The 13,213-nt window shown below is 39.4% G+C and overlaps 1 protein-coding gene across 1 annotated transcript in view; it reads right to left on the bottom strand.

The window, feature by feature from the left end:
* The window catches only part of RYR2 (ryanodine receptor 2), a 697,632-nt gene that overhangs the window by 321,944 nt on the left and 362,475 nt on the right, over nt 1–13,213 (bottom strand). The window contains exons 24-25 of the mRNA XM_039529228.1: nt 10,284–10,387; nt 4,608–4,691 (exon numbers count right to left, since the gene is read on the bottom strand). Of these exons, the coding sequence (XP_039385162.1) occupies nt 4,608–4,691; nt 10,284–10,387 (188 nt within the window). The remainder of the gene's footprint in view (nt 1–4,607; nt 4,692–10,283; nt 10,388–13,213) is intronic.

The raw sequence follows: 13,213 nt of genomic DNA on the forward strand, positions 1-13,213 counted from the left end.
CCCGCTGCATCACCGGACATTTAGTGGCCGGAGATCGCAACTGACTGTCAGAGGCTCCGGGATTGACCAGTTATTGCGATCTACCAGTTGGTGACCACTGCACTATAGTATTATCTTATAGGAAAATACAGTCAAACTGGCTTTTTCAGTCTACGTGGTGTGACCACACCATTGTTAGAAAGATGATTGAGCCAGCCAAGCAGAGTCTACAAACATACTAGTATTCCACTACATAGAAGAGAGCTTTATTAAAAATCACATTACTGTTGCTGTAGGAGTGCACTATTCCTGCTTCCACATAAACTTTATTCACAAAAACTAGCAGACAAATTTTATATCAAAATATTGAAGGTGGATAGCTTCCCAGTCATTACAGTTACAGAGACTACACTACTTCTTGGTTGGATACATTTGGAAAACAGTACAGGTTTAGCAAAAGCCTACCAAAACTGAGTTTACAAGTGCAACCAAGCTTTGACAGCATCACTGAGCAGAGCATATGTAATATTTCCTGCAATAGGCCACAAGCTTTCTGTTGTGGTGGCCACTGTTTCCCAGTAACAAAGTGGGTCCATATTGCAAGTGAGTAGTTGGACTGTAGAAGCAGCAAAGAATCCTGTGGCACCTTATAGACTAACAGAAGTTTTGCAGCATGAGCTTACGTGGGTGAATACCCACTTCTTCAGATGCAAGCAGTGGAAATTTCCAGGGGCAGGTGTGTATATATAAGCAAGCAAGAAGCAAGCTAGAGATAATGAGGTTAGATCAATCAGGGAGGATGGGGCCCTGTTCCAGCAGCTGAGGTGTGAAAACCAAGGGAGGAGAAACTGGTTCTGTAATTGGCAAGCCATTCACAGTCTTTGTTTAGTCCTAAGCTGATGGTGTTAAATTTGCAGATGAACTGGAGCTCAGCAGTTTCTCTTTGAAGTCTGGTCCTAAAGTTTTTTTGCTGTAGGATGGCCACCTTAAAATCTGCTATTGTGTGGCCAGGGAGGTTGAAGTGTTCTCCTACAGGTTTTTGTATATTGCCATTCCTAATGTCTGATTTGTGTCCATTTATCCTTTTCCTTAGAGACTGTCCAGTTTGGCCGATGTACATAGCAGAGGGGCATTGCTGGCATATGATGGCATATATTACATTGGTGGATGTGCAGGTGAATGAACCGGTGATGGTGTGGCTGATCTGGTTAGGTCCTGTGATGGTGTTGCTGGTGTAGATATGTGGGCAGAGTTGGCATCGAGGTTTGTTGCACCTCTGCCCACATATCTACACCAGCAACACCATCACAGGACCTAACCAGATCAGCCACACCATGCACCCATGCAACAAACCTCGATGCCAACTCTGCCCACATATCTACACCAGCAACACCATCACAGGAAATTTCCACTGCTTGCATCTGAAGAAGTGGGTATTCACCCACGAAAGCTCATGCTGCAAAACTTCTGTTAGTCTATAAGGTGCCACAGTATTCTTTGCTGCTTCTACAGAACCAGACTAACACGGTTACCCCTCTGATAGTTGGACTGGGTTTAGTATTGTCTTGGTAGTGTGACTGTACTTGTCCAGAATTAATATTTGAGGTAATGGGAATTGGGTCCATTCTTCACACATTTATTTTCTGGACTCCGGAAACAAAATTAAAAGAAATATAAAAGAAATGTCATCATTCCAATACAAAAAGCAGAAGAACACAATCAGAATGCCACCATGTGCTGACACCTGTTGGCTTCATCTGGTGTCTTTGGGGCATGGTAGCTTCATGTTAAAATTGTGTTACTGCAGTAATTATAAAACCTTTAAAAGCATCCAGAACAGGTGAATGAATCTTTCTATCAGGCTTGATAATCGTAATCCAGCCATTCTAGCTATGGTAGCATGATTTTTCCAACATGGCTCAAGTCTCAGTGTATGATTCCATTTTATATAGATTTTCACAGATTTCAGAATCACAACAACTTCACCAGGTATTACTTTTGTATCTAACCATATTTCATTGGCCATTTTTCATCCACGTATGTTCAGTGAACCCCACCAATTACGTATTACATTTCGATGCATTTCTCAACCAGTCAGATCAATCCAGAGTAGCAACTCATTTAATGTATTTTGCATGAAGTCTACACATTTTGAGTGCCTAATCGCCCATAACAAGTGGCAATTCATTACAAGCTTTTGTAACTGATCATGCTATTAACCTGATCTATTCATCCTGCAGCCACTGAAATCGTGGGAGTTCTGCATGTTGAATGGCTACGTGCTTGTGCCCTATAATGCCACATCTGCCAAACAAAAAAGTTACCAATGTACCACTCCAAGTGTTAAATTGGGTTCTCATTTAAAAAATTAATCTGGAAGACCTCTGACTTCATTGTGATTGCATGGTTATAACTGACAGAAGAATTCACTCATCTGTATTTTCTACCAGAAAGGCTGTCAGTAAGTCTAGGCACATATGAATTAATCCTTATTAATTCAAACCATCATAATACAGCAGTGACCTTCTCTCCCACTTTAATACAGAAATCCTTGTTGCTTAGTAGTAGCTCATAATGTTTTGGCAGAGTTTCAATTAATTCTACTAGCTGAGTACAGAAACCACATCTCTATCTCAACCGTTAGCATTCTCAAGTGTTATAGCAGGTAAATTAAAATGATGGCCAGATTAATTCAAGATTCTTTCAGAAGGCCCAAAATAAACCTGATATAGAGTGTAGTCCAACCCAACACCAACATAGCTAGCTCCTAATTCTGAAGTCCTTACTCTGTTCTTAGTCAGACACAACTGTCTCTTGATGTCAATGGGAATTGCCACAGTAATATTATTTTACTATTAATTTTCTTTAGAATATATTTTTTTTAGTTCCCCCCCCCCCACATCTCAATTTAAAGGGTCATTTGTTGGGACCTCAGTTTTTTTCAGAGGCAGTGAAGTTATGGTCTCCAGTCCAATGGAATTCAAAATCACTGAACATTGTCATGGATAGAGTGGCATAGTTCTTGTATTACCAAGTATGATTTCTTGTTACTTAGATATTGTATATGCACTTTAGTTAGTTTTAAATCCCCCTTTTTCAGAATACCATTACTGAAGAAGATTTTGGGGAAGTTTATTCCAATTCCTTATTTTTTTTTCTTTATTCTTGCAAAGAAACTAGATGTAGCCCACAGGAATCAGCAGATAGTGACATTCTAACTGTGATCACCTTTCTTGAGTTAGAAACGTATTACAGTCCTTCATCCCTTTTAATTTTATTTTCTTGACTCCAGAAAATAAGTATTAAAAATGCAGGCCCAAGTGTTCAGTGGGCTGTATGTCATGCATGTTCATATTATTGAACATCACCCCATGACTTCCACTGGATCTTGTGCTCCTAACTCCTTAGATGCTTTTCAAAGTCCCACCCAGAGTGACTACAATACAAGCTCCATCTATAAAGGAGCCCAGCAACCATTGATCAATTGCAAACAAGTTGAATAAACTATAAAAGTCAGTATCCATTACAATTTTTACTGTTTGTCTAAACACCAGATCTTAGTTATTCACACAAAATCATATACAGTAAAAGCTGTGTTATCCAGCCCCGTACCAACCGGAAAGCTCTATAAACTGCCATTTCTAATCTTCATAGGAAGTACAGTTTATAGCCCGGTTGGCATGGGGCTGGCAGGCTCCCTACGTCCTAAGTGGAGGATCAGCCACAAGGGGTATGGTGTGTGGGAGGGTGTGCAGGGCTGGGGCATGGGAGAGGTGTGGGCTCTGGGAGGGAGTTTTGGTGCAGGAGGAAGCTCGAGGAAGTGAGTTGGGGTGTAGAGGGGGGAGGAGTTTGGGGTGCCGGATCCAGGGGGTGCTCACCTCAGGCAGTTCCCCGCAAGCAGCAACCTGTCCCTGCAGTTCCTAGGTGGAGATGCTGTTAGGCGTCTCTGTGTGCTGCCTCCACCCGCATGTGCTGTCCCCACAGCTCCCATTCGCCACGGTTCCTGGCCAATGACAGTTGCAGAGCCAGTGCTTGGGGCAGGGTGGGGGAAGCACACAGAGCCACCTAATTGAACCTCCACCATCGAACAGCAGGGACAGATCACCATATGCGGGGAACCACGCGAGGTGAGCGCACCTTGGATCCAGCACCCCGCACCCAAACTCCCTCCCTTTTAGCTAACCGGAATTTTTCACTTACTGGCACCCCACATTCCACCAACATGCTGGATAAAAAAAGCTTTTACTGTATATGTATGTATATGAGGGGGATTTTGAAAAACACCTAATGAGTTAGGAGCACAAGATCCAAAGAAAGCCATGTGATGCTTTTGGTAATATGAACATGCATGACATACATACATGCAGTGGAATGGTATGTTTGGACCCATGTTTTATTCACTTATTTTCTGGATACCAAATACAAAATCAAAGCAGATGAAGGTGGTCTGGAATACATTTCCAACCCAAAAAGCTGAAGATCACAGTCTGAATCTTTCTCCCTCTTCCTTCTCTCCCCTCCACACACACTTATTAGAACTCAGTCTCCTCAACTCTTCTTCCCTCATTAAACAATAAAATAAAATAAAATAAAATAAAATAAAAGTATGCTTTTGAATTTTGACTTACTTCTTAGGAAGTTTCAGTTTTTTCACTTTTTCTTCAGCATATTCATCAGCAATTCCAACATGACAACCTAATGCCAACAGGGTTCTGGAAGGCAAAACCAGTGAGAAACTGTCACTTTTATATATTGGTTTCTGTTATCATATATACAGAACAGGACCCTTATGTCAACTTAGCCCTACAAGAACTACAACATAAAATTCCTTCTTTATGTAAAGATGCTTATCACACTTCTTTTGAGATATGTTATACACTTCTGTGTACTGTTGGAAAAATGCTCTCTTTTGAATTAAATGCAATATAAATATAATACACAAAGCTGTAAATTGACTCTGAATAGATTGGTATAGCCTTCTGAATTTTTCCAATATACCATCAAAAAAATCATGACTATAAACTGACATTCCTTTTGTATTTCCTGATATCTTAAGACAATTAGCAACTCTTATTTTCTCCCAACTCACGATCAAGGAGTCCATGCGACACAGATTTCACTTCCAAAAAGGAGGACTATAGGTGGTTTCCTCCAGGTTGTCAATACTGCTCCTTTGATAGGCCAGAGAACTTGGTGGAAGAATGAAACAAGGTGTTCCTTTCTCTTAGAGACAGAGCATACTACCTCTGCAGTGATCTCAGACTTTGGCCAAGCCAAACAGCGCACTGATGCTCTATTTTTTTCTTTCTTTCTTTAAGCACTACTCTCATTTTGGCTTTTAAAAAACAGTTGGCACCCTTGTCAGATCAAAGGATCAAATACTAGCAGGAGTCAAAGATCAGAAATTCTATGAAGGTGCATTCAGTTTATTTCTTTAGAAATTGTTTGATTTTTAAATGCTATTGTTTTGAAACAACAATACATTACACTTTTTTCAGCATGGAACCAAATAAACTTCTGCAGCAGTATGTTATAAAAATACATGAGTTTTCACTCAATGAATCACAACCCCCAAGGGTATCACAAAAGGAAATTGGAGGGGTCATGAGTCATTGAAAATTTTAGTACGATCTAAAAACATGAAAACCTCACTACTCTCCCCCTGCCTTCTACACACCTTTCTCCTTGAAGATTAAATATTCTCCATCAGTCTCTCAAAATCTACACACAAGTAAATTATACAGGTTTGTCACTGATACATTTTTTACAATTACTTTTATCGTAAATTTAAAGGAGTCCTGACAATTTTTTATTTTAATGAATGGTCACTAACCTGAAAAGGATGGGCAACATTGTCCTACGCCATGACCATTTTATCTGATGTAATATAACATCTACTAAAGCATTTTACTGTCCTCTATCACAGGCTGAACAGACAGGTTATTCAAATACAAGGGTCTACAAATGATCATATGTTGGCTTGAGAGGGTAATGCGTACAATCTGAGGGTACACATTTTTTGTTTTGGTTTGCCAAAAACTGTGATTACATTTTCTTGTTATTATTGTTATCCTATAGCTATCAACTGAGGAAAGACCAACAAGTTTGTGATAGACTGAATGACTGTTGTTGTACATTATAATACGCTGTAAAAGTTCAGAGAGACATATTTTATTGACTTATCATGCAATCTGAGGGCAGGAACTTCTCCCTTTTAAGTACTGACAATTTACAAGTGGGATCACCGCTCTCAGTCAACATCTTTTTAGACTGTGTTGTTAATTTCTACGATGCTGAAAGGAAAAACACCAGAAAATGTCACCTGTCTTCTTTAAAATGTGATTCTTTTAGAAAGAGAGACTTCAAATATTTTAATTTGCAACCAGTGGGCTTATCTGTGCTAGAAAATATTTTAGTTGATATTAAAGGGGTAAGTGCCCGACCCTAATTTTTCCAGTGTCCGAGTTACAAATTTGCTGTTAGTAAGATGGCTGGATATGTTTTAGTTCTGTTAAAATTACAGAAGTGTATAAGTCCTCAAGTTTGGACCCAGATCAGAACTTTCCCCAAATTTAAGGGTGTTTTTATCCATAACTTTGGCTCAGACTGATTAAAAGAGAGACCCAAGAGAGATGAAATTTGGATTAAGATCCCAATTTTCCCATCACTCAAAAGGGTTGGGATGGAAGGTTTGATTTGAGCTGATTCTAGTTGTACCATTCTTTCTTGATTTTACTTTCTGGTGCATACTACTGCTCAGGTTGTTATGCAATCCCAAATTTACTTCTCCTTGCAGATGAATCATATGCTTCAACTGACTCTTAAATCTTATTTTTTCCACTGTATGTAAAATGAATAGTATTATCTATTATGAAGCCAGACTTTGTATTGCTCTTTTTAAATAAGAAATTATGTTTGCTGGTCTATTTTTTAAAACTCATGCTCAGTCACATAAATTCTTATTTGTTTTTAGAAAGAAAAAATAAGCTTTGAAATAGAACTAATTAACACAATTTTCAATTGTTGATGCACAATACAAGACTAGATGATAAACCGAATTATACCACTGACCGTCAGAAAACAGAAATGTAATCCAGGACAAGGGGCTCAGTCTTTTACATTGCCTCCATCTTGCATATGCAAAAATATTCTGACATTGCACAGATAACTATGAAATACTGTATTGGTGATTGACAAGTAAATCTTCAGCTCTCAAAGTGTATAAATGTGTATATTAGACAAAAGGCTCAATCCTTTAATCACGTCACTTTCACCTATCCAGGGTAAGACTAGACACTAAGACCCAGATTCTCCATGGGCTGGGATAATTTAGTTGGGGACTGGTCTGGGGATTCAACTAGATGACCTCCTGAGGTCCCTTCCAACCCTGATATTCTATTTAAAGGGGCAGGGATAGCTCAGTAGTTTGAGCATTGGCCTGCTAAACCCATGGTTGTGAGTTGAATCCTTGAGGGGGCCATTTAGGGATCTGGGGCAAAAATCTGTAAGGGATGGTACTTGGTCCTTCTGTGAAGGCAGGGGACTGGACTCAATGACCTTTCAAGGTCCCTTCCAGTTCTATTAGCTAGGTATATCTCCATATAATAATAATAAAAATATAGGGAGCTCCATATAGGGAGCATCTGCTGGCTTACAGCTAGCAGTGTATCTGTCTCCTATGCCAGCACTCCCAACCACCACCAATGGGAGGGGAGGGGAGGTGTGTCATGGGAAGGAGGTGGCATTGGGAAATTGAGTTCTGCTGCACCAAATCCTCCCTGGTATAAGAAGAACTCACACGAGCAGAGTAAATTAGAGCAGTAGCCTTCCTGCTCTAATTTGCATCCAGACCAAGTGGCACTGAATCAGGGAGCCAGAAAGGGAGAATTGGGGCCTTGAGTCAGACTATAATCACCCTTAGGTTTACATTTCAAATAGACCCACTGAAATCACTTGGGCCTCTCACAGACTAAGGTGCTATGGCATGAAACCCAAGTAAACATATTTTAATATTATACCATTTTCAATGACAACTCATTCTTGAATTTTGACATTTTGTAGTTTATATTATTTTTATACTTCATATTTGTGAAGTTGCACCATAATACTATCAAATATACTGAAATAGAAGCATAATGAAAAGAAAAGATGTGGCAGATGATATGATTCAAGACTTTTTTGGTTTCTGCATCTCTGATCTAGTAAGGCTGGTAGAAAACTGTCAACAACACAAAAATTAATTAAAGTGCAGAGCTATTCCTCAAATCTCAAGACAGTTGTTTCAAGTTTTGAACGAACGCTCTGGTGAAAAATGTGAAGAATATGACATTGTTGTGGAAAGGATTATAAGAAGCTTAAAAAGGGGGGAGGGGGTTTCCTTTCCCTCTTTCTGCCCCCATTGAAGTTAAGTACTAATAGATTTAAAAACAGTTAAAAGACTATTCAAGCTACACTGAAAGTACCTTCAGATTCAAATCACCACAGGGGGCATTAAGAGTGGATTAATGCACTATTCTTCCACTTGTATAGACTAGCAGAAATGAAAGGAGTCTGACACTCTCATTCTAGTCCCTGGTGGATAAATGTCTACATGACAAAGTCACCATGATACTACACAACCACACTGTGTGCTTAAGAAAGGTCCAGTATTAGAAAAGTAAGGCTCTTGCAGGACTGTAATCAGATACATTATTAAAGCTGCAGGGCAGGCGAACTGCTATACAGCGGCCCTCCATTCACTTAACTAGCAGATTCTATATATATTAGGAGTAATAAAAATATTACAACAAAAACAACTCATTTCATATTATACATAAACAAAATGACTTATGTTTTTTCCCCAGGGTCAGATTAGAAGGCTATAAGGACCTGGGACTGTAAAAATGTCAGGACCCCATAAAAGCCATGATGGGTATTCAATGGGACATTATTAGCATACACTAAATGTTATGAGAGACTGTGTCTTCCTATGTTTTTGGAACTGAGTCATGGTTCTGTAAGTGCAACAATTAATCTGGCCCTGAGACTGTAGCCAAAATTGATGGCATCACCTTATGTAGTTTCACAAACTGGACAGAGATTATTTTGGAAACCAAAACGACAGTGCTGTACTGATTGAGAATCCCATGAGCTGTTCTTGAAATGTTGCCACCTGATTTCCCTGCATTAGATGGAGTTCACCTTATAAGTGGATATAGCCAAAACATTCTTGCCAGAAAAAATGTATCACTAGTGCTCAGAGAAATGTTCCTGAAGAGCAATTCTTTTAACCAAGTATCTGGTATTTCCAAAACCTGTCCTGGGGAGGACGCTCCAGGCCCTCTAAAAGTTCTTTGCACCTACACTCCATGAGTATACACTGAGTTATACTCTCAATATACACAGCATATTTTTCTTAGAGAAAAGTAGAAACATTTCCAAGTGCCACTTAAAAAGTATGTTGCTTCTGCAGTGTCGTCTCTTTTCTAAATTAAGGTTACAAAAAGAGCCATATATTTTAATTGGAAAACAAACTAATAGACTGCAGAGAAAAGTGAAACCGATATAAAAACCCCATGACTAGGATGTGTTACAGGTAAGGAGAGAATTTTCAAGGAAGCCTCTTATTAATATATTGGCAGCATTACACTGCAGATGGAGGATGAGTAATAGTGACCAGCTGAAATATTCTAGCATTCCAAGTTGGGGGAGGGTCTGTAAAATCCACACATGTATGCGCTCATCGGCAGGTAGGAGGCAGTGGCAACCGTCCAGATAAAGAATGCTGAAGTAAATCTTATCCAGCTTCTCATGACCAAAAATCACTGTTTATTGCAAAACTGTGCCTAATGAATGAAAACTAAATGATGTTAAAAATAAAGGGTTCCTCCTAGTTCTGTGAGGTATTTTGGACCCACTTCTCACGCCTTCTGTCTAGGGGAAAAATAGCTCTCCTTGTCCTTTCGTCATTATCAAAATGTCGTTGTGTTGGTGTGATAATCTCAAACATACCAAAGCAGGCAGTGCTAGTCAGTACTAATATGAAGTTGCTTTAAGGCAGGTAGATAATTATTGTTTTAATACTCCGGAGAGTTTAAAATTCCCTGGAGACTGAGAAAGGGACTTTCAGAACCACAGTTTGTTTAGCTAGTATGGTTCTTTCTAGTCTCAAGTCTATTATTCATCAATATACCGCAGTTTGTAATTTTTGTATTACCACTCTACACATTAACAAACTTCACAGATTGGATTAGAATTTCTGACACCACACCTGCTTAGTTGCCTGAAAAAGACTTGCTGTAAGACTGTAGATGGTAGAAACTTACTTCAGCGTCTCAAGTGACATTTGTAAATTATAATTTCGTTCCTGCTCTGGCAACTTTGAAAACTCTACCAAGCATGGGTGTTGTCTTTTGTTGTCATCTCTAACCTGCAAGAGAATAAGGGAGTGAGTTTAAATGTGCCTTAAGAACTGTAGTAATGATTAAAAAAAAGACCCTAAAACTTGGGGCTGATTGTCAGCCCTACTGAAACAGAGTATTTCTTTGATCCAAAAATAGCCCCAATTTCAGAGCATAAAACATTAATCATCTCAAGTAAGATTGACAGAATTTGGCTCTCAGTAAATAAGACAAATCCAAAATGTAATACATTTTAAACACGAGCATCAGTACACATTATTCAGTAGTTCACAACAGGTACACACTGAAACAAACATACTGAAATAGACTTAAAAATATTATTCAAAGGTAACCAAGTCCTTGAGGATTGCATAGAACTCAGCATAATTTGATAGACTGCACCATAAAAAGTCAGTTCAAATATCATTTAGGGATTGTCTGTTCCCATTTTCAGTGTAGTTTGTGCAAATTTGTGGATGGGACTTACATGGCCCAACTGATGTGCATAATAATGAAAAAATATCCCACACAAACAAGGATATTCAGTTAAGGTTAAACCTCCCCTTCTCTTAGAATCATAGATTGTAGGGCTGGAAGGGACCTTGAGAGGTGATCAAGTCCAGTCCCCTGCCCTCATGGCAGGACCAAATACTGTGTAGACCATCCCTGATAGACATTTATCTAACCTACTCTTAAATATCCTCAGAGATGGAGATTCCGCAACCTCCCTAGACAGTTTATTCCAATTTTTAACCACCCTGACAGTTAGGAACTTTTTCCTAATGTCCAACCTAAACCTCCCTTGCTGCAGTTTAAGCCCATTGCTTCTTGTTCTATCCTTAGAGGCTAAGATGAACACGTTTTCTCCCTCCTCCTTATGACACCCTTTTGGATACCTGAAAACTGCTATCATGTCCCCTCTCAGTCTTCTCTTTTCCAAACTAAACAAACCCAATTCTTTCAGCCTTCCTTCACAGGTCATGTTCTCTAGACCTTTAATCATTCTTGTTGCTCTTCTCTGGACCCTCTCCAATTTCTCCCCATCTTTCTTGAAATGCGGTGCCCAGAACTGGACACAATACTCCAGTTGAGGCCTGACCAGCGCAGAGTAGAGCAGAAGAATTACTTCTCGTGTCTTGCTCACAACACACCCGTTAATGCATCCCAGAATCATGTTTGCTTTTTTTGCAACAGCATCACACTGTTGACTCATATTTAGCTTGTGGTCCACTATAACCCCTAGATTTAGTCTTAATTCAGTCAATTTGTGTTTCAGAAAATGACTAAAAGATGGCCAGCAGCATACCAGCAGTCAGAAATTGTATAGCTCACATACAAGATTGGCATAAATAATGTATTCTTATTAGTGGGAGGTAGAGTCAAGAAGGGAGTAATTTACAAAACCCTTTCATTGCATCCAGTCATAGCTTTGCCAAAAATATTCCTTTCAGGCTGAAACTTTCCATTCTTAGCTTCATTCTGACATCAGCCTCAATCAGGGAATGGAGCCTAAGAGTTAGAACAATAGACAGGGTGACAGATGTTGTGGGTATTATTTTCAGCTTTGCCACTGAATTGAGAAAGCAATAGCCACTGTGGTCTCAATTACACCATCCATAAAAAGAATATAATACTTCACAGGGATGTTTCAAGGCTTGATTAATTAAAGTTTGCTCTGTAATTATTAGCTAAAAGGTGCTGTGTAAGTGAAAAGTATGATAATTGCTGAACTGAAAGTACTTTTAACTAAACAGATTTAGTTCAAATGTTTTTCAATAAAGGGCTAGAATGCTGGGGAAAATGGATGTATATTTTTTCCTTTGGCACTCATATAAGTTTGTGGTTGAAACGTGAATTAATTTTGCTTCTTGACAGATGCCAGTCTCTTAGTAAGCATAGTAAGCATGAGAATTTAGGTCACCAGTTCTGCAGAAACATCCGGGGGAAGAGCTCAGGAGGAGAAAATCGCTGAACACAAGGTGAGGATTGTTCTCCTCTCTACTACCCTTGCACCAGTTGGAAAAAGCTGCAATACCTACCCCTAAACCCAACATATCCTTGGGAGGGCCAGGTGGCTCTCATTCTAAGGCCTTCCATCCTTGCAGCAACTCAACCCCTTTCAATCCCTGGTAGCATGGCTTCAATGGATCCACACTACCAGTGACTCCCTTGGCTTCCTTATGGCTCCATCCCAAACTACCAATCCTTGTGCACTTCTGTAGGATCTGGAATAGGGGTGATACCTTAGAAGTAGATGGCTGAATGCTTTGTTCCATATGGAAGTTGGGGGATTCCCATGCAGAGGATCCCTTCTCTGTGCAGATACCAAGGAAGCAAAGTATGGTCCTTAGTAACTTTCTTTTGTTTGGTCGTCTAAATTTTGAGACTCTCAGAAGTATTGATTAACATTTTCCAGTTAGTCGTGTTAGCTTTTCTTAAATGGCTATAAGCAAACGAGGGTAGGGAAAGGGATATGTGGCAGTGCCTCCTCCAACTATACAACTCAACTGGCCAAAAGTTGAACAGAGATGTTTAATGAGATGCAGCTACCCTACAGGGAATATTTCTTCAGATTGGATGGGTTACATAATGTTCTTTGGCCAGACAATGGAAAGATTTACCCACTCCCATATGGAGCAAAATCATTGGAAACTGATTTGTACTGTTTAAGATAGAGAACACTGAGATAAGAATTGGGTGGTTTTTTTAAAAGGTATTACTGAAAGCATTCAATTTCAGAATTTGCTCAGGGTATATAGAGAACTACATGGGAAGAGGACTCAGTACAGTCATGTATTGAATTTAGTCTTGGATCACAGCTTCTCCCCCCGCACCACACACTCTAGACTTGAAGT

This window comes from Mauremys reevesii, linkage group 3 (assembly GCF_016161935.1).
Source record: "Mauremys reevesii isolate NIE-2019 linkage group 3, ASM1616193v1, whole genome shotgun sequence".
NCBI lineage: Eukaryota > Metazoa > Chordata > Testudines > Geoemydidae > Mauremys > Mauremys reevesii.